The 20,667-nt window shown below is 34.0% G+C and overlaps 2 protein-coding genes across 2 annotated transcripts; one reads left to right on the forward strand and one right to left on the reverse strand.

Annotated features, from left to right (window-relative positions):
• Positions 1-5,602: 5,602 nt before the first annotated feature.
• Positions 5,603-7,110, forward strand: LOC142539072 (uncharacterized). The gene is made up of 4 exons (XM_075644366.1): positions 5,603-5,910; positions 6,293-6,351; positions 6,488-6,605; positions 6,940-7,110. Exons 1-4 carry the CDS (start codon positions 5,702-5,704, stop codon positions 7,016-7,018), a joined length of 465 nt encoding a protein of 154 aa, XP_075500481.1. The 5' UTR covers positions 5,603-5,701; the 3' UTR covers positions 7,019-7,110.
• A 2,522-nt stretch (positions 7,111-9,632) lies between these two features.
• On the reverse strand, positions 9,633-10,542 carry LOC142538563 (secreted RxLR effector protein 161-like). The gene is made up of 2 exons (XM_075643874.1): positions 10,141-10,542; positions 9,633-9,677 (listed from the first exon to the last, which is right to left on the reverse strand). Exons 1-2 carry the CDS (start codon positions 10,540-10,542, stop codon positions 9,633-9,635), a joined length of 447 nt encoding a protein of 148 aa, XP_075499989.1.
• Between the last annotated feature and the right edge of the window lie 10,125 nt (positions 10,543-20,667).

A 20,667-nucleotide genomic window follows, 5' to 3' on the forward strand; every position in this document is an offset into this window, starting at 1 on the left:
TGTACATACACAAAATGGATTGACTGAATCATTGATTAAACGTCTACAACTGATTGCTAGACCAATGATTATGAAAAAAAACTCTCTATTTATATATGGGGACATGCAATTTTACATACTGCTGCATTAATTCGCATCAGACCAAGTGCATATAATAAATACTCCCCATTGCAACTTGCATTTGGTAGAGAACCAGACAATTCACATTTGAGAATTTTTGGATGTATGGTATATGTGCCTATTGCACTGCCTCAATTAACAAAAATTGAACCTCAAAGAAAAATAAGAATTTATATCGGTTATGATAGCCCATCAATAATTTGATATCTTGAGCCTCAGACAGACGACGTGTTTAAAGCTGTTATGCCCCGAGACCGCGACGTCGGTGACATCCGGCATTGTTAATCAAATAACAATAAGTCTCGTAGAAAATAGCCAAATACCAGTCTATTTCATAAAATTCCATTGTCTTTACATGAAAGAAAAATACAGAGGTTGCGGAAGCGAAAAATACAAACATTAATAAGAAAGACAAAAGAACACTAATGAGCTTGAACATCCAGAACTTGAATACCTTCCTTCTAATTTTTTACCAGCCCCACTCATGCTCCTTATGTTCTACATGTTCTTCATTCTCATCTGGAGAGGGACATAAGGGAGGTGAGCATTTTGGGAAACACCCAGCAAGCGGGGCCGATCGAATACCAAAAAATATTTGATACATAATACTTTTAAAACATTCTTCTTTTTTCGTAGCATAGTATATCAGAGTTGAATGAACAGAAGTCAAACATTGAACAAATCAGAGCTTCAAAGTTGGATAAACAGAAATCAGACTTAGAACAAATCAGAACTTCAAATCAGAACGTTTCAGAATAGAACTTATCAGAACTTATCAGACAAACAGATTATAATGATCATGGGCTATCCTTGATCTTGGGCCTCTTCTGAGGCCTTCTCCTGTAAATGGGCTCCCTCTAGGGCCTTTTCCTGCACCCTCTGGGGCCTTCTTCCATAGACAGGCTCCCTCTAAGGCCTTTTCTCTCACAGGCTTTTCTGATGCACCATTATCAGATTCAAACAAATAACTTATCATTCAGAGACAAATTAGTCGAACAGAATGACACCAACATAAACATATCATAATGATCATGGGATATCCATGATCTTGGGCTCCATATGCGGCCTTCTCTTGTAAATGGGCTCCCTCTAGGGCCTTTTCCCGTATTCGGGCTCCCTCTAAGGCCTTCTCTATAGACAGGCTCCCTCTGGGGTCTTTTCTCTCACAAGCTTTCCCGATGCATCATTATCAGATTCAAATTTATAACTTATCATTCAGAGACAGATAGGTTAGAACAAAGCGACACCAATACAAAATGAAGCGGAGGGCATCGAAATCATCACTTGTACATACTATAGAGTAGACGATCGAATTTTAAAACATACATAATCTTCAAAACATATAAACCCACTTACCTGAAAGATTGTTCCAAAAATCTTGGAATGAACAAGTTGAAGTTTGACACTAAAAAACCAGTCACCTTGCAAAAATGTTTGCGCCTAATTGAACCGTTGGATCGGTCTGAATTTTGGATATGTTGCTCCAAACACGTGTAGGTATATTCGGAACAGTGAAGATAGGATTTGGTTGTGTAAAAACAATGAGAAAAACTTTCTGAAATCGGACAAAAAATTTTGGTACTCGAAAATTACAACTTTTGGATAGAACTTTTGATATTGTTTTTTGTGTGATTTCAATCATTCCTTTGCCACTATTTATAGGCACCAATATGACTTTAAGTATTTCCCCTCCATGCCAAAGGTTGCATGATTTATGGCATGTAATCACCAATTTGTCTTTAGGTCTTCCCCCTCCATGCCAAATATTGCATGGTTTATGAACTTAAGTGTCACCAATGTGACTTTATGTCTTCCCACTCCATGCCAAAGGTTGCATGATTTATGGCATGTAATCACCAATTTGTCTTTAAGTCTTCTCCCTCCATGCCAAATATTGCATGGTTTATGAACTTAAATGTCACCAATGTGACTTTATGTCTTCTCCCTCCATGCCAAAGGTTGCATGTGATTTTATTCTCCTCCATGACATAATTCATCTTCAATGCAAAATAAAAATCAACTTGGTACTTTGTCTCTTTGTAATGCAAAATTTTGGGTCTTCACAATAGCACGTTTTGCTGATTGTCATTTTAATGAGGAAATCTTTCCAATGTTAGGGAGAGAAAAAAATATCTAAAAAGAAATTACATTGTATCCATCATCATTGTTACATCTGGATCCAAGAATTAAACAATGTGAAAAAGATGTACAACAAATTTTGCACTTGCAAAGAATAACAAATCAAATATCAGATGCATTTGCAGATACAAAAAAGGTAACTAAATCATATATACATGCTGTAAATGCCCATACTCGAATTGAAATTCCAAATAAAATAAATTAAGACACTCATGATGTCATAAAACGATTGAATCATGGAAGGCCAATTGGTTCCAAGGATAAAAATCATCGAAAAAGAAATACGATGATCACAAAATAGAAAATGATATTCCGTCAGAAACACATGATTATGAAAATGTTCTGTTAGAACACAAACTGAAGAGAATCGTGAAATCTCTATCAATTATATTAATACTGAAAAATTTGGAACTGAAAAGATATAAAAAAAAATTGATAAGATATTTTCTTACAATGTGGTATTTGATATCATAAATGACAATGAAGATCATAACCCAAAATCTTTTGGTGAATGTAAAAATCAACAGGACTTGATAAAATGGAAAGACCATCCAGGTTGAATTGGATTTACTAAATAAACGTAACGTTTTTGGATCTATAGTCCTTACACCTGAAGGTGTAAAACCTGTTGGGTACAAATGAATTTTTATTAGAAAGCGAAATGAGAAAAATGAAAAGAGATATGTAAAGAATTCAATATGCCATTGCGTTTTCATTAAGAAAACAATATCCGGATGCGTAATTATTGTTGTATATATTGGTGATTTAAACATCATTGGAACGAATAAGGAAATTCAAGAAGTTGTATTGTACTTGAAGGAAAAATTGGAAATGAATGACCTTGGAAAAACAAAGCATTGTCCGAATTTGAAAATTGAACAAAAAGAATGTGAAATATTTGTTCACCAGTCAAATTATACAGAAAAGGTCCTTAAACATTTTAATATGGATAAATCAAATTCTTTAAGTACTCCAATGGTTGTTAGAAAATTAAACATAGAAAAAGATCCATTCCGTCCATGTGAAGATGGTGAAGTTATTCTTGGTCCAAAAGTACCATGTTTAAGTGCTATTGGTGCCCTTATGTAACTTGCAAATTGTACAAGACCTGATATATCTTTTGCTGTAAATTTATTGGCAAGATTTAGCTCATATACAACAAAGAGACACTGGAACAGAATTAAACATATATTCTGTTATCTACGAAGAACGACAGACTTGGGACTTTTGTATTCAAAAAACATCAATCAAAGTATAATTAGTTATGATGATGTTGAGTACTTATCTGATCCACACAAATGTGAGAACCCGAATTTCCAGCATTTCCAGCATTTCAGTAGCAATGCAAATTTTTCAGTAGAAGGTAATATTTCAGAAGCTGGTACTTTTCCAGCAGATTAGAATCCAGCAGCAGACAACAGATAAAAATCCAGCAGCAGAAGATTAGAATCCAGCAGACAGTTACTGATTCAGCTTAGAGTTGTAACTGAAGCATTAACATGGAATAAAGGCTGTTAATGGCAGATTATGGTCATTAATAGGGAGGCTAACAGTCAAAATTTGGCCTATAAATAATACCCTCAAATCTCTGAGATTGTTGTTACACAATTCTTGAGTTATCACTTGAAAATTTAGCTAAGAGAGGGTATTTTCGAGCTTTAAAAACCAGTAGCGAGACAACCAGATTTCCGGTAGACTTCAACCGAAACTCTAGCAAATTACTATAAGTGGGCTTATATATAAATATCTTGAAACCCGTTTGAGGATTTCTGTTTTAAAGCAAAGTATATTCTTGATTTCTGATATCTGATTTTGAAGCACTGAAACTTAGTGAACTAATGGTAGGAATATATATTCTGAACATTACTGATTACTGATTACTGGCCTCATCCCTTAGAGGAGAGAACATATAGGGGACTGATATCAGTTTAGCCATGAAATTCACGAACGTGCTCAGTGCTTACTTGTCAAATTTCTGATGACTGAATACTGAATATTGAATACTGATTTCTGTTATGAAAATAAGAATTTCTGTATATTATTCGTATTACTGTTTCTGTATGAAAATGATTTCGAAAACTGGGAGTTATTCCCGCCCCCGCTTACGGAGTGACAATCATATCACTCACCAACCAAACCCATCTCAGATAAGAACGAGGAAGAGTTGTTAGAGGAAGAGGAGCAACTTCAGTTTTGGGGCTGGTGATGAAGATCGTTGTTCGTAGTTCTGATTTATATTTTATATTCCGCTGCGTCTGTTCAGACATCGTATTTTCTGGTTTTACATTTCCACTGTAAAACATTTGTATCAGAAAACGATTATTATGAATAAAAGACTAGTTTCTGAATTTTGTACTTTTGAGGCTTGTTGTTTTCGAATGTAAATTTGAGAGCAACGCCGGTGTCAACCAACCCCCGTCCCGGGGCGTGACAAGGCACGTTCCCAAATCAAAAATGTATTTACCCGTGGAGACACTACAATTTCTTGGTGTTCACGGAAACAAACACTCGTAAAAACTTCATCAACTCAAGCCGAGATTATTGCACTACATGAAGCAAGCCGTGAATGTGTGTGGCTAAAATAAATGACCGTACATATCCAAATCTCATGCAGATCGGATTATCATTCGACAAGAAGTCTGTGACACTATATGAAGATAATGCTGCATGTGTTACTCAAATGAAAGAAAGTTACATAAAAAGCGACAGAACTAAACATATTCCCCCTAAGTTCTTCACATTCACCCAAAAGCTTGAGAAGAATGAAGATATTGATATTCGTTACATTCAATCAAGTGAAAATTCATCATATCTCTTCACAAAGGCACTTCCTATGACAATATTCAGAAATCATATATATAACATTGGGATGCGCAATCTATGAAATTTGTGAAGAATCGTTCATGTTAACATGAGGGAGAATTTACATGACTACACTCTTTTTTCCTTATTATGGTTTTTATTCCAGTGGGTTTTTCTTAGTAATGTTTTTAACGAGGCAGTATAAAAACACATAATGAAGAAAATCATTGTATCATGATCATCATCCAAGGAGGAATGTTGAAAATATGAGTTGAAAATATTGAAAATTAGTGTGTGATAATGTATATAATGATGTAATTATTTTTTTGATTATTTTCAAAGAAATTCTATAAATAAGTCTCTCAATTTATGATACACAATTGATTGGAGAAAATTTTATAAACTTTATAATTTAATATATTTTGTGCGTTTGAGATTTTATTCTATATCGTAAATTTTTATTTTCAACATTATTAAAATATATTAGGCAAAAGTTGTAGAAGAAAATAAAAGTTGGTGGGATATCATTGGTTTGTGTGGGAACAAACGACAGCCACGCCACTCAGAGTTATGCTCCTCATCTCTTATCACTTCATATCACCACACTTCACCCAAACAGAACAAATATTATACTTCAGGAATGGCGTTGGCACCCAACACCGCTCTCCATGCCTCTAAACCACTCCCGCCGCCAGGTCTCCACCCGCCTGCCGACCGTTTTGCTCTCAAATCTTCCTTCTTCATGCCATCCCTTCACCTCTTGCTGCCGCCTAAACCGCTAGCTATGGCGGCGCCCAAATACTCAATGCGCATCGCTTCCAAACAATCTTACATTTGCCGTGATTGTGGGTATGTGGAATTTTTTTCGAGATATTTGTTCAATTTGTAAATATTAGTGTCAATTTGATGTGAATGAAAAGATGTTCTTTATTTTTATATATTTGTTTGATATAAATTTATATTAAACTTATATTATTTTATTACTTTCTAAGTTTCTAAACAATCAAATAGTTATAAATTGTAAAATTCTTGCAAAAATTGTTTCAACATTTAGAAATTGAACAATTTTTTATTATCAAAAGCAAATAAAGGTATATTATTTCAACATTTAAAATTGAGCAAAAAATGCAGAATGTTTCTTCGCCATTTTGATTTTGAATGAATCCCGTTTGCAGTATTAGTATTCAGTGTCAATAGCTTTAAAACTGATTTCGTTTGCATTGTGATGCAGCTATATTTATAGTGACAAGACTCCTTTCGAGAAATTGCCTGACAAGTACTTTTGTCCTGGTAACCATGTAAATTTATCATATCATACACACCATAAATGCATGATCTTAGGTTTTATATATAATTAGGATGAAGATATCATATATACATACGTATATCATATATATATTTGTTCAAATTATATAGATTTTTGCAGTTTGTGGGGCCCCAAAGAGGAGGTTTAAGTTATACGAGCCATCCGTCACCAAAAACGCGAATGACATCGATGTTCGTAAAGCAAGGAAAGCACAGATAAAGAGAGACGAAGCTGTTGGGTAAATCCTCCATTCTCTATAATTGTTTTTCTTTATATATATATGTATGTCGGTTCTCGAACTTTAGACATCGTCCTTTATCCATTTTTTGGAAAAAACAAAGTTTTTTAAAAATTCTCGGATGGTTAATTAGACTAGTTATTGATCATTCTTGTTCTGTTTGAAATTTACGGTGTTATATAATAGTTTGTGAATTATTATGCAAACCTTTTTCTATTATATTGATAGTGTAATAATGAATTTTTCGATCTCATCCACTTCTTATAAGATCATATTATATTTGACATTTTAAAATAATTCACCCAATAATTTCGTTTAATAATGTATCATGCAGGCAGGCATTGCCCTTTGCAATTGCAATTGGAGCTGCAGTATTAGCAGGTTTATACTTTTATCTGAACTCGGCCTACTAAGAGCTTCAACCAAGCAGTATTGTTAATCATTTTTGTAATTTGTTTAATAATTATTTCATTATCTGAATCGCAAGAAATGGTTTTCTGCTTTATCTACTATTACTATATATAATACAAGAACACCCTAAAATCACGGGCAGAGCCATGTGTTGCTCCGCCTGGGTGGTAGTCCGGGTGACTGGTTTTTCCGATATTTTTAATATATAAAATTTTGTCTTATTTTCCGATAGCTAGGGCTCCATTTGTCAATATTAGCTCAAGTATGATTTAAAAAATTCTGGCTCGGGTAAAAATGAAAACCTGGCTCCGCCACTTCCTAAAATAACTATATGGAGTTATGATATAATTTTTAATTTATCCACCCAGAACACTTTACATCTTATCAAGCTAATTATATGATTTTACTATATTACAAAAAAAAATTATATTTTATTTTATCTCCTACCATTTCAATCTCAAAAATATATAAATTTTATTTTAATTTTTTTAAAATTATTTTCATTATTTATTTTTTTACAGAACGCACATAACGTGTTCCACAGTATGCTAGTAAGTTTATTAATTATTACCATTTCCGGGCCAATGTGCGTAAATGTAAGTTACAAGCTCAAATTAACTCAATTTACTTTTGTCATGGTTCAAATAATCAAATTGTAATAATATTAATTTAAGGACTTTAAAGGGATTACATTTACTTTTTCACGTCACACAATTTGAGGGTCCATGGGTAAAAAAAATGTATTTAGAAGTTTCGACCACTTCGGTTCAATGGATTCTTCGGGAATGCTTGAGTTCAGATATGCTGAGTAATCGGTTTCTCGTGTTTAAATCGCAGCGGAAATTTAAAAATTTTATTTTGACTTTCAAAATAATCTTTGGACATCCGTATGGTTTAAACGAAAAAAAAACATAGGATGTTTAGTAATATATATTTAGTGAATAATATACAATAATGTAGCTCTTCTTGTATGTCCTAACGAACTTTTTTCGAATCTCTTTCTTCGATCTTCGAATCAGGTCCACGATCGGATTACTTATTCCTCTTCTACTTGCACTAGAAAATATAGAACACAAAGAATAAATCGATTTAATACTATTTATTAGGATAAGCCGAATTTTTCTGGCAAGAGAAATAGGATTCCGAGAGCTGACATTTTTGTCTTGTCTGTAAAGAATGTTTTGAATGCCTCCTATGCAATAAAAATAATAAAATCTTTATTATATTTCTAATCCATCATTTATAGATTCTAATTTCATACCATATGAAAACCAATCTCAAATTTTAATACTTATATTTTTGGGAATATCATGCATTAATATTATTTTGCTTTGTGTGCAAGTTTTTAAAATTATGGTATCATGAATGTTTTCATATTGCATTAATCAATACCGTGTTTTATAAAAACTTAATGAACTATATTTTAACTCAATTAAAATATAATTTAATTATTAAAGTCCATTTGAACTTTAACAAATAAACACATGATAGGTTTATACTCTTACAAGTCCATGATCCATACTTCCCTTATATTAATCTCATCATAATCCCGATCGGCAATCCAGTATCATCGATGTGACAATTTCAACTTGTTAATTATTATGATGCACACTTTAATTTCGAGATTATCAATGTCTAAATAAGGCAGGTGCATTTTTTTTGACTGTCTTTAGCAGTCATGCTCTCAAAATTTATATATAAGCTTATCAATTGATCATATCAAACTTATTTCATATAAATTCAACTCATTGAATTCATTATCTCAACGGGAATAAGTAAACCAGTGTTTGTGTGAGCTTCAATGGTTCAGGGATATAGCTAGCTGTGGGTTCAAAACTTTTTGTGATTCAGGACATAGTCCTTTATGCGGACTTACCCTAATTTGCCCCATTTCATGTACCAACCATTGATCATGAGAATGCCAGAAATTATCTTTCTGATTAAACACATCGAATCATGGTAAGAGCGTCTAGTAGCATCACCCCATGATTCCCCCTAGGTATCACTGATAGTGTTTGCAAGAACCAATCGGTTATGATTAACGTACAGTACGGTCCCTTCATTTCATATATCCCGATCGAATCTGCAACCATTGGTTCATCGAGGGTTGCATATTAAATTCGATATCTATGTGATACAATAATGAAATATTCACAGTGTCATCGTATGTACAACTAGAGAACTCTTTCCCTAATGTACATCTCATACTCTGGCCAGAGATTTCATGCACTACAATTTCATTAGATGACATAGGATATCCACATATGTAGGTGAGTGGTGAATCCCTGACTACAATTTACTGGTTCCTACACACGTCGCAATTGCACCCAACCTCGCCATCTTTTGACCCTCACGGAGTCGTAAACGAGTCAAAACCCAACCCTAGTATGTAGAGCCTCAGTGTTGTCCTGGGTCGTAAGGACTAATCATGTACAATCACAACCATAGACTTTTCCTCTCGATGAATGATAACCACTTGGAATGTCCGAGGGAGGGTTGTTCGATACAATCATCGTATGATTACTCATCTGCATGATTGGACATCTCTATGCCCTTACCATGAAACACGGTATACAACATCACAGATGTAGTCTCAATTTCAAGCGACCTTTATCTTTAGGCAGCTGAATTGACTTGTAACGAATTTAGAATATGCAGTGTCTACAAATGAGTTTCAAGATCGAATTATGATTCATTTATATTAAAACATAACCAATGACTATATATGCTGATTAAATAGGTATACAGATAAAGTAAAATGAAACCATAAAAAAGTTAAATTATATTAAAATAAAGATTTTTTATTATACTTGGAGTCAATAAATTCTCTGAGCCAACCGTTGGCTAGCAGGATATCTGCTATAACAATCTCTCACTTGCCCTAGAGCCAACTACCCATAAACTTTAATCACATTGCTTCGCGATGCTGCTCAAACAATGGTCCTGACAAGGACTTTTTAAGTGAAACAACAACGTTATCTGTAGAGGTGACTCTTTGAACTGATATATCTCCTCTTTCCACAATCTCCCGGATGACGTGGAATTTCCTCAGTTTATGTTTGGATCGCTGATGAGACATTGGTTCCTTTGCTTGTACAACGGCACCAGTGTTGTCGCAGTACACCAGGACTGGATCAACTCCATTTGGAATAACGCCCAAATCTTGGACAAAATTCCTCATCCAAACTGTCTCTTTGGCTGCAACATTATATTTAGCTTCAGCGGTGGAATCTGCAACGCTGTCTTGTTTAGAACTCTTCCAAGAGACAGCCACACCATTGACCATGAATACAAAACCAGAGGTCGATTTCGAATCATCTTTGTCAATTTGGAAGCTAGAATCAGTGTAGCCTTCTAATTTCAATTCTCCACTCTCATAGACAATGAACAGGTTCTCAGTCCTCCTTAAGTACTTAAGAATATCTTTCACGGCCTTCCAATGCATTTGACCAGGGTTCGCCGGATATCTACTTGCAACACTTAGAGCGTAAGCAACATCAGGAAGCGTTGATATCATACCATACATTATACTATCAATGGCTGATGCATATGAAATACATGTCATCATTTCTATCTCGTCATCAATTTTGGGGCACATTGCTTTAGATAGAGTAATACCATGACACATTGATAAGTATCATATCTTGGACTCTTCTATATAGAATCTCTTCAGAATGGCATCGATATAAGTCGTTTGGGTGAGCCCCAACATCCTCTTTGATATATCTCTATAGTTTTGTATTCTCAATATATAGGATGCTTCACCCATGTCTTTCATAGAGAATTTACTTTTTAACCATGCTTTAGTTGATTATAGTAATCTTATATCATTCTCAATGAGCGGGATATGAATATAAAGTACTAGGAATGTCTATGCACTCTCACTAACCTTCTTATACACACATGGTTACTCAGGATTCTTGGCAAAACCAAATTCCTTGACAGTGTTGTCAAATCTGAGGTTCCAACTTTTAGACGCCTGCTTGAGACCATATATTGATATCTGAAGTTTGCATACATTATTCTCACTTCCTACTGATGTGTATCCCTCAGGTTGAGACATATAAATATCTTCTTTAATGTCTCCATTGAGGAATGCAGTCTTTACATCCATTTGATATATCTCATAGTCATACGATGCTGCTATGGTTAGTAGTATTCTAATGGATTTAAATATAGCTACTGGTGAAAAAGTTTCCACATAGTCAATTCTTTGTCTTTGAGTGTAGCCTTTTGCAGCCAGTCTTGCTTTGATGGTCAATACCTTCCCATCCGTCCCAAGCTTTCTTTTGTAGATCCATTTGCGTCCTATGGGAACGATTCCCTCAGGTGGATCCACAAATGCCCAGACTTGGTTTGAATACATTCACTTCATTTCAAACTGCATGGCTTCAAGCCATTTGGATGAATCAGTATCAGATATTGCTTCTTTAAAGTTTATTGGATCACATCCAACACAAGGCTCATCATGCCCTTGTTCATGAAAAAGCGTATATCTAGCATGTGGTCTAATAATTCTATCAAATCTTCTAGTTGCGTGTACTTCTGTTGGAACATTTCATATTCGTAATCTTGATTTTAATGTTAACAAAACTTGTTATTTTGTTTCTAATAAATTTACCAAAGTGCGCAGAAAGTTAAAACTGATCAGGCTTCGAACCGATCAGTTACCGAGCCAAAACTGAAGCTATCGAGACGCAAACTGAAATTGCCAACCGATTGCCCAAACTGAACCAATACACTTGAAATATCAAAGACCAGTTTAGTTGATAGGTGGTTCAGCAGAAGACCTTCAGAAGCCCGGCCAGCTGATGAAGAGTTCAACTGATGAAGTGCCCAACTGACCAGTTCAACTGAATCAGTGAAATCAGTTCAGCTGACGAGTCAACTGATTTCACCAAACCAGTTCAAGACCAGTTCAACTTACCAGTTCAGAGCATCAGTTAGGAGCCGATCAGTTTGTAGAACACGACAAGCTTATCTTAGTGGAATCCATTTGTGCACAACGTATAAAAACAATTGTTCGATCAAAGGACAATAATGAACGTTACAGTAGAGATTAAAGTTGAGACTTTCCAGAATGGCTGTCAGAAAAGACAAGTCACCAATTTCAAGGAACGAATTCAAACTGCAACGAACACATTTGATGAGTCTTGATGTACGGTCACATCGCCTCTATAAATACAAGATCAAGACCATTAACAAACGAGTTTGTGAAAAACAGAGAGAGGAAGATAGGGCACGCTCAATTCATATCAGCTTACAAGAAGCAACAAGCCCAGATTTGAGGGAACACTTCAATGTGTTAGCAGCTTATATTAGAAGCACAATTCTCTCAGTATGTGAGAACACTTTCGTGTTGTATTCATAGATCAGTTCTCACACACGCACATACCACTCACATATACATAGAGAGTAGAGCGTATTGAAAAGTTGAGTGAGTCTTGCACAAAGACAATAAACTTGTGTATGTAGTCTTTAACACATAGACGTTAAACAAGTGTTGGCTGGAAGGTGCTGCCTTCAGTCTAGACTAGGAGTTCAGATTAGGCAGTAGCATAAGTCCTAAGCTGAGTGGGTTTGTACATAATATTGTATATCAAAGTCTTCTAGTGGAACGTACCCGAGGTGGTAGAAGGGGTGACGTAGAAGTAGTTGAAGTCTCCGAACATCCATAAACATATCTTGTGTATTTAATTGTTTAACGATTGTTTTTTCAACTGATTTGATCAATTCGAGCTGATATCAGTTCAGTTCTCACCATAACTGAACTGATATAAGCAAGAACTGATCCTCCTTATTTCAGTTAATCAGTTGGCACAAGTTAAAAGCTTTAAACTGATCAGCTTTCTTAACGAAAGATTACTTCGAGTATTTTCCGCTTGGTTTAAAATCAAACTCGATTTAATTCATCGATGTTTATATTCTTAGAACATGAGCTATTGCAGGCCATTGAGAATATTGTATTTGAAGCACCCTCGTAGGTGCCTATAACCGATGCCCTCAACTTCAATTACTGGTTGTTGGGGATTAGATTCAACCTCTACAGTTGAGGGAGTATCTTGAATTTCTTCAAGTTCGATCATCTCACATTTTCTATCTAATAGAAATTCCTTCTCTAGAAAGGTGGCATTTCTTGAAACAAATACATTTGTTTCATTGGGATGATAGAAATAATATCCAATAAAATTCTTTGGATACCCCCACAAAGTAGCACAACATGGATCGACTATCCAATTTGTCTCCCACTGTCTATTTCACATAAGCAGGACATCTCAATATTCTCAAGCAAGAATTATTTTGGGAGTTTTTCCCATCCATATATCATATGATGTTTTATTCACTGCTTTTGTATGGTCATTATTCAACAACATTGCCGCAGTTTCAAACGCATAGCCCCAAAATGATGTAGGCAATTCAGTGAATCCCATCATAGATTGAACCATGTCCATCAAAGTTCGATTACGGCGTTCAGATACACCATTCAATTGCGGTGTTGCTGGTGGAGTCCAATGTGAGATAATCTCGTTCTCTTTTAGATAATCCAAGAATTCAGTACTCAAGTATTCTTCACCTCGATCAGATCGAAGTGTCTTCATAGTTCTTTCTAATTGTTTTTCTACTTCTGATATGAATTCTTTGAACTTTTCAAAAGCTTCGTATTTGTGTCTCATCAAGTAGACATACACATACCTCGAATAGTCATCAGTAAAGGTAATGAAGTAGGTTTGCTCATATTTTGTGCTAACACTTAGCGGACCACAAACGTCTGTGTGGATCAAATCCAGTAGGCCATGTGCACGTTCCACATTCCCCTTGAAGGGAGTCTTGGTCATTTTTCCTTTTAGACAGGATTCACAAGTAGACAAGTCAAACATGTGTACTTGTGAATCCTTCTTTGGGAAATATAACCTAGTCTAGCGTGCCATATTTGTGCTGGGTTCGGATAATCTAATTTTCTTTTGTTTGTTGTTGTTTTCTTTTGTACTTGGATATTGTTTAATGAAATATCTTTTAATTTTAAGTTATAGAGATTGTTCATTAATTCACCGGTTCCTATCAAACATTCATTCTTGTAAATATTATAAACATCTTTAGTAAAAACACAAGAATAATCATCTCTATCAAGCATAGAAATAGATATAAAGTTTTTAATCAATTCAGGAACAGATAAAATGTCTCTCAAAAGTAATTAAAATCATTGTTCAAGATCAAAGTAATGTCTCCAATGGCAATTGCAGCAACCCTTGCTCCATTCCTTTATCTTAGAAATGTCTCGCCATCTCTAAGTCTCCTGCTTCTTGCCATCACCTGCAAATCATTGCATAGATGAGAACATCCGGTATCCAATACCCAAGAAGATGAATTAATTGAAATATTTACTTCTATGTAAAACATACCATGGCCAGAATGTTTATGGGCAAGATACTCCGTGCAGTTATGCCTCCAATGTCCAGGCTTGTTGCAGTGGAAACAGACATTTTCTGACTTGTCGGACTTTGTGGGTCCCGGAGTGGATTTCTTGTATGGCTTCTTGTTGGGCTTGTTCTTCTTTAGAGGGGCAGAACGCTTCTTGCCTCTATTTTGAGCTCTTTTTTTCGTACCGAACGACGAGCCCACTAGAAGAACATGCTTTTCTTTCTTGATTGTGGCCTCATAAGTAGTAAGCATGTTGACCAACTCTTCAAGGGTGGCCTCAATCTCATTCATATTAAAATTTAACACAAATCCATCAAACAAGGGGGGCAGTGACAGCAAGAGAATATCAGTCGAGAGCTCACTAGGAATAATCACGTAGAGTCACACCAACTTCTCAATGAACCGAATCATCCTAACACCATGCTCATGGACCGAAGTCCCATCTTGCAAACGTGTAGTCATGAGTTCATTAACAGTATCATGTCTCTCTGAGCGAGTTTGTACACCATACAATTCTTTCAGATGAAGGTGAATGTCAGCATCATTCACCGCCTCCTGGAACCTCCTTTGAAGTTCATTCGACATATAAGCCAACATGTAGCTCTTAGCTTGAAGATCATGGTCCCACCATTTTCCAAGCTTAGCCAACTCAGTCTCACTGACGTCCGAAGGTGTGTTTCCCTCGGTGGCTTCTTATCAAGCACATACGCAATCTTATCCTAGTTCAAAACAATTTTTAAATTTCGAAACCAGTCATTATAGTTAGGGCCAGTCAACTTGTTTTGATCGAGAATGATTGAAAGCGGGTTACGAGTCGTCATCGTAAATATATTGAAATGGAAAGAGAATAATGGTTACTGATTATTTTAAAATATTTTTAAGATATAAAATATTTATTTTATTTTATAAATTTTCCTTCCACTATTTTGACATTTCCAACACTCTCTGATGAAAAAGGAAAAATTATTTTCTTAGTGGACACGTAGAGCCCAATTAAACAATTATGATCCCGAATAATATCAGCCAATTATAATTTTTAAAGGTAGAATCTAATTGCATCCCTATGCAACCTCTCCTTGTTTCGCCTCACATTTTAAAAGGACATAATAATATGACGCCGTTTATTTTCACGTGTCAAACCGACCCATCAATGTTGAATTGTAGTGGACGGTCGCCATAAGTTCTCTCAATAATACGAGCCGAAGTCATGGGAGTTCCACTCGATTCACATCATATGTCCGATGAAAATCACAGCTTTCCGGCGTCCAGGCCTCCCTAATAATAAAGAGAACCCGGCTCTGATACCACTGTTGAGTAATCGATTTTCTCGTGTCCAAATCGTAGCTGAAGTTTAAACATTTAATTTTGAGTTTTAAGATAATCTTTGGAAAATCGTATGGTTTAAATGAAAAGAACATACATAATATGTTTAGTAATATACCTTTAGTGAATAATATCACTTGGCACCAACTAGTCAGGTATTAGCGGATGTAGCTCTTGTTGTATGTCCCTACGAACTTTCTTCAAATATCCTTCTTCAATCTCCGAATCAGATCCACGACCAGATTGCTTGTTCCTCTTCTAACTTGCACTGTAAAGTATGGAAGATATTTTACGTAGAGATAGAACACGAAATAGAAATCGACTCAATATTATTATTTAGGATAATTTTTCTTGCAAGAGAAATAAGATTTCGAGAGCTGAAATTTGTCTTTTCTGTTAAGAATGTTTCGAATGCCTCATATGCAATAAGAATAATAAAATCCTTATTATATTTCTAATCCATCTTTTACTTAATTAGTTAGATTAATTAAGTTAATTATAGTTTCTAATCGCATGTCATATCAAAACCAATCTCAAATCTTAATACATATATTTTTGAAAATATCATGCATTAATATTATTTTGCTTTGTGTTCAAATTTATAAAATTATAGTATCATGAATATTTTCATATTACATAAATCAATATCATATTTTATAAAAACTTAATATGCTATATTTTAAATCAATTAAAATATAATTTAATTATTAAAGTCCATTTGAACTTTAAAAAATTAACATGATGAGCTTATACTCTTACAAGCCCATGATCCATGCTCCCATTATATTAATCTCATCATAATCTCGATCGACAATCTAATATCATCGATGTAACAATTTCAACTTGTTCGTTATTATGATGCACACTTTAATTTCGAGATCACCAATGTCTAAATAAAGCGAGTGCACTTCCTTGACTGTCTTTAGTAGTCATGCTCTCAAAATTTCTATAAGCTTTTATAAACTTTATTTATAAGTCTATCGATTGATCATATCAAACTTATTTCTTATAAATTCAAGTCATTGAATTCATTATCTCAACGGGAACAAGTAAATCAGTGCTTGTGTGACGCTCAATGGTTCAGGGATACAGCTAGCAATGGGTTCACAACTCTTTGTGATTCAGGATATAGTACTTTATGCGGGCATATCCTAATTTGCATCATTCCATGTACCAACCATTGGTCATGAGAATGTCAGAAATTATCTTTCTGATTAAACAAATCGAATTATGGTTAGAGCTTCTAGTAGCATCGTCCCATGATTCCCTAGGTATCACTGATAGTGCCTGCAAGAACTAGTCGGTTATGATTAACGTACAATATGGTCTCTTCATCTCATATATCCCGATCGAATCTGCAATCATTGGTTCATCAAGGGTTGCATATTAAATTCGATAGCTATGTGATACAATCATGAAATATTATTAGTGTCATCGCATGCACAATTAATGAACTCTTCCCTAATGTACATCTCACACTCTGGCCAGAGATTTCATGTACTACTATTTTATTAGATCACATATGATATCCACACCCGTAGGTGAGTGGTGAATCCCCGACTACAATGCACTGGCTCCTACACCCGTCGCAATTGCATCCAACCTCACCACCTTATGACCCTCATGGAGTCGGTAAAAGAGTCAAAACACAATCCTAGTATGTAGAGCTTTAGTGTTGTCTCGAGTCATAAGGACTAATCATGTACAATCACAAGCACAGACTTTTCCTCTCGATAAATGATAACTACTTGGAAAGTCCGAGGGAGGGTTTTTCAGTATAATCATCGTATGATTATCCATCTGCATGATTGGACATCTCTATAGTCTTACCATGAAATATGATACACAACATCACATATACTAGTCTCAATATCAAGCGACATTTATCATTATTTTTATACGGCTGAATATACTAGAAACGAATTTAGAATATGCAGTGTTTACAAATAAGTTTCAAGATCGAATTACGATTCATTTCTCTTAAATCATAATCAAGGACTTTATCTATGCTGATTGCATGATATATAAATAAAGTAAAATAAAACAAAAAAAAATTAAATTATATTAAAATAAAGATTATTTATTACACTTGAGTCAATAAATTTCATAGCCAACAGTTAGCTTGCAGAACATCTACTCTAACAGAAATCAATAGTCGGGGTAAGAAATGATTTTTTTATCTGCAGGACGAAATCGTCACGTATTTAATGTGCTTACGGTTTTATGACAATTGTTCATAAGATACAACAAATTTAGATTAAATAAATTTGCAGCACAATGAATCTTTTTGTATAATCGAACAAAAATATTAAGAACTTTCAAATCAGAAAGGAATAATGAAAGCAAGAAGAATGCAGAGGATTATCTAAGTACGAAGAAAAGGAAGTGGAATCTTTTAAAATAAGTCATGGAGAAAATATATAGAGTTCCAATAGTTGTCAAGAACGTACACGACCTTCTGCCAAATCTCGTCAAAGGACATGACTCTTTATTCTTAGGGTGTCTTTTGGACCAAAGGACTTGATTTAATAATCAAAATACATCAGAATGATGAACAGATATCAGAAAATTCAGAAACAACACCCTAGAGCATGCCATGTACTGCCTTAGACAACTCCAGGAAGCGTCATATATACATGATAACAAAAAAAAATACAAGTAACTAGTGTACTAAAAATGTGAATGACCGATAATGACAAAAAAATAAAAAACGTGCAAGTTACCTGAACAAAAATGTAATTTCTCTAATATAACAACAGGTCTTAATTATTATTTTTTATTTTAAAATAAAATTAAAATGATAACAATTTGTTATTGCGTAACATTAAGCTGCATACCTGAGAAATAAGTAAGTTGTTTTAAAATTTAAAAAATTATACGAGGATACATAAGGCAATGTACACAAATTTTTTGGCAAGATGTCAAATCTAATTGTGTATATATTGGTACATAAAATTTCTAATCTTATATATTTCGATGAATCAATTATAATCATGTAGTCAAGATCAATTTGGGGTGGTAACCCTTCAATCAGTAGGTTTTTTAAAAGTAAAATACGAGCAGCTGGTCATGAAAAGGCATATCCATATCAAAGGTTTCGGTTACAACCTGATTCCTAAAAAAAATATAGTATCTATAATCCCTCTATGACTATGTCATATAAAGAATATATTTAATTTTAATGTAATATTATAATTAAACTTTAATAATTATTTACTTGTAAAATTAAATCCATTAGAAACATCTTATTTATAATCAATAAAAATTCTATATATGGTTGATGTCGTTTGTTTAAACCTATATTAACAACCATATTTATATTAATTGTAGCTTATGCGTAAAATCAAGGTAATTAAGTAACGACTTGGGAAAATTATCTAAAAATCTTATACGTTGGGTTTATGAATTTTAGAGAGAACAAAATAATATTTTGGTAATTCCTTGTATAAATATTAATGAATTCTCGCCAATATCTGTTATTTTTTTATAATTTTTTAAATTTGTGTTACCTCATACTAAATAAAAGAGTAAGTATTTTCTATGTATGAAAATAACTTGGTTTTTGACTAAACTTATTTAAAACAACGTATAAGACTTATAAGCTTCTAAGTCTTATAAATTGTTTTATGAACTTATCAGTTGTATAATTTTATTTTAAAAATAAACTATTAAATTGTTTGGATAAAATAAGACAATGAAGTTTAAAGTTGTTGATGTGCTTGATACTATAAGATCTGTTAAGGAAATTTCAATTGTGGTAATGTACTGCTTAAGGAAAACCAGAACCTTAATTTTTGTGATGTACTGCTTAAGAAAAACCAGAATCACAGGATCTTATTGATTTTTTTGTTAAGAAAAACCAGAACACTCATTAAAAAAGAACTCTGGTGACCAGTCAAAATCAGACATCAATAAATCTAGAATTCAGTCATTAAAAACCAGTAACAGTAGTCATCATGTTAGTTTCTTATGATAACATAACCGACTAACATCAAATCATATAATATTTAATAAGAGATTGTTTTTATCCATATTTTATATTATCTATCAGAGGATGTCTCAATTTAATGTAGTCGTTTTGTACAATAGTACACTTGATATAAAGTCAATAAATGAACAATACAAGATCATTTATTACTCACTATAACAAAGTCTATTACTGGATTCAGGTTCTTTTAACGAGTAAAAGAGACGTTTTTATTTGAACGTGAAGGCTTTTCCAGGATTCACAAAATATCTCTCCAACTACCGAAATTTGAATTTCTGTGAATCATCTTTCAAAATGACTCAAATCTTTCAAAGCTTAAGAAAAACCAACACACGATTTAAAGCCTTGTCAAATTCAAAAGATCATTTTGTTATCTTTATTCACACTCGTTCATTGTTTGAACTACCGTAAAATGTGAAGTATTTGTAATATGAGGAAAGATTCTTTTCCAGAATTAAATTTCTTAAAGTAATTGCTTTGTAATTATAGGAGTTTCAGTAGACAAAAGTAGCTGAAGTGGGTTTGTACAAGTGTGTACCAGTCAAAGTTTTCTAGTGATATCTTCTGGAAATAGAAGAAGGGTAGACGTAAAAAGATTTTGTCCTTCGAACTTCAAGAAAAAAGTCTTGTGTCTTATTGTCAACTACTGCTTTTAGTTTTATTAAAGTGTGTGGATGATTCCACACTTCTCAAAGTAGTCTGTTGCACTTTCAAAAGGACAATACTACTTCTTAAAACATTTGAAAAACAGAAAATTTGAAGTTTGAAGTGTTTATTCAACCCTTCATTTAAACACTTCACTGATCCTTACAAGTGGTATCAGAGCATGATTTATCTTGTTCTGAAGCATCTGCCTCAAATATATATTGCATCTTTCCATAAGATTCTCATGTTCACAAGCTGCTCCACAAATGCTGGAAA

Source organism: Primulina tabacum, chromosome 3 (assembly GCF_025594145.1).
Source record: "Primulina tabacum isolate GXHZ01 chromosome 3, ASM2559414v2, whole genome shotgun sequence".
Lineage (NCBI taxonomy): Eukaryota > Viridiplantae > Streptophyta > Magnoliopsida > Lamiales > Gesneriaceae > Primulina > Primulina tabacum.

Coding starts and splice junctions, on each gene's coding strand:
- LOC142539072 (XM_075644366.1), top strand. CDS start 5,702: ATGGCGTTGGCACCCAACACCGCTCTCCATGCCTCTAAACCACTCCCG. Junction 5,911..6,292: donor TACATTTGCCGTGATTGTGG/GTATGTGGAATT, acceptor ATTGTGATGCAG/CTATATTTATAGTGACAAGA. Junction 6,606..6,939: donor AAGAGAGACGAAGCTGTTGG/GTAAATCCTCCA, acceptor TGTATCATGCAG/GCAGGCATTGCCCTTTGCAA.
- LOC142538563 (XM_075643874.1), bottom strand. CDS start 10,542: ATGTATGGTATGATATCAACGCTTCCTGATGTTGCTTACGCTCTAAGT. Junction 9,678..10,140: donor ATGGAGTTGATCCAGTCCTG/GTGTACTGCGAC, acceptor ACTCATTTGTAG/ACACTGCATATTCTAAATTC.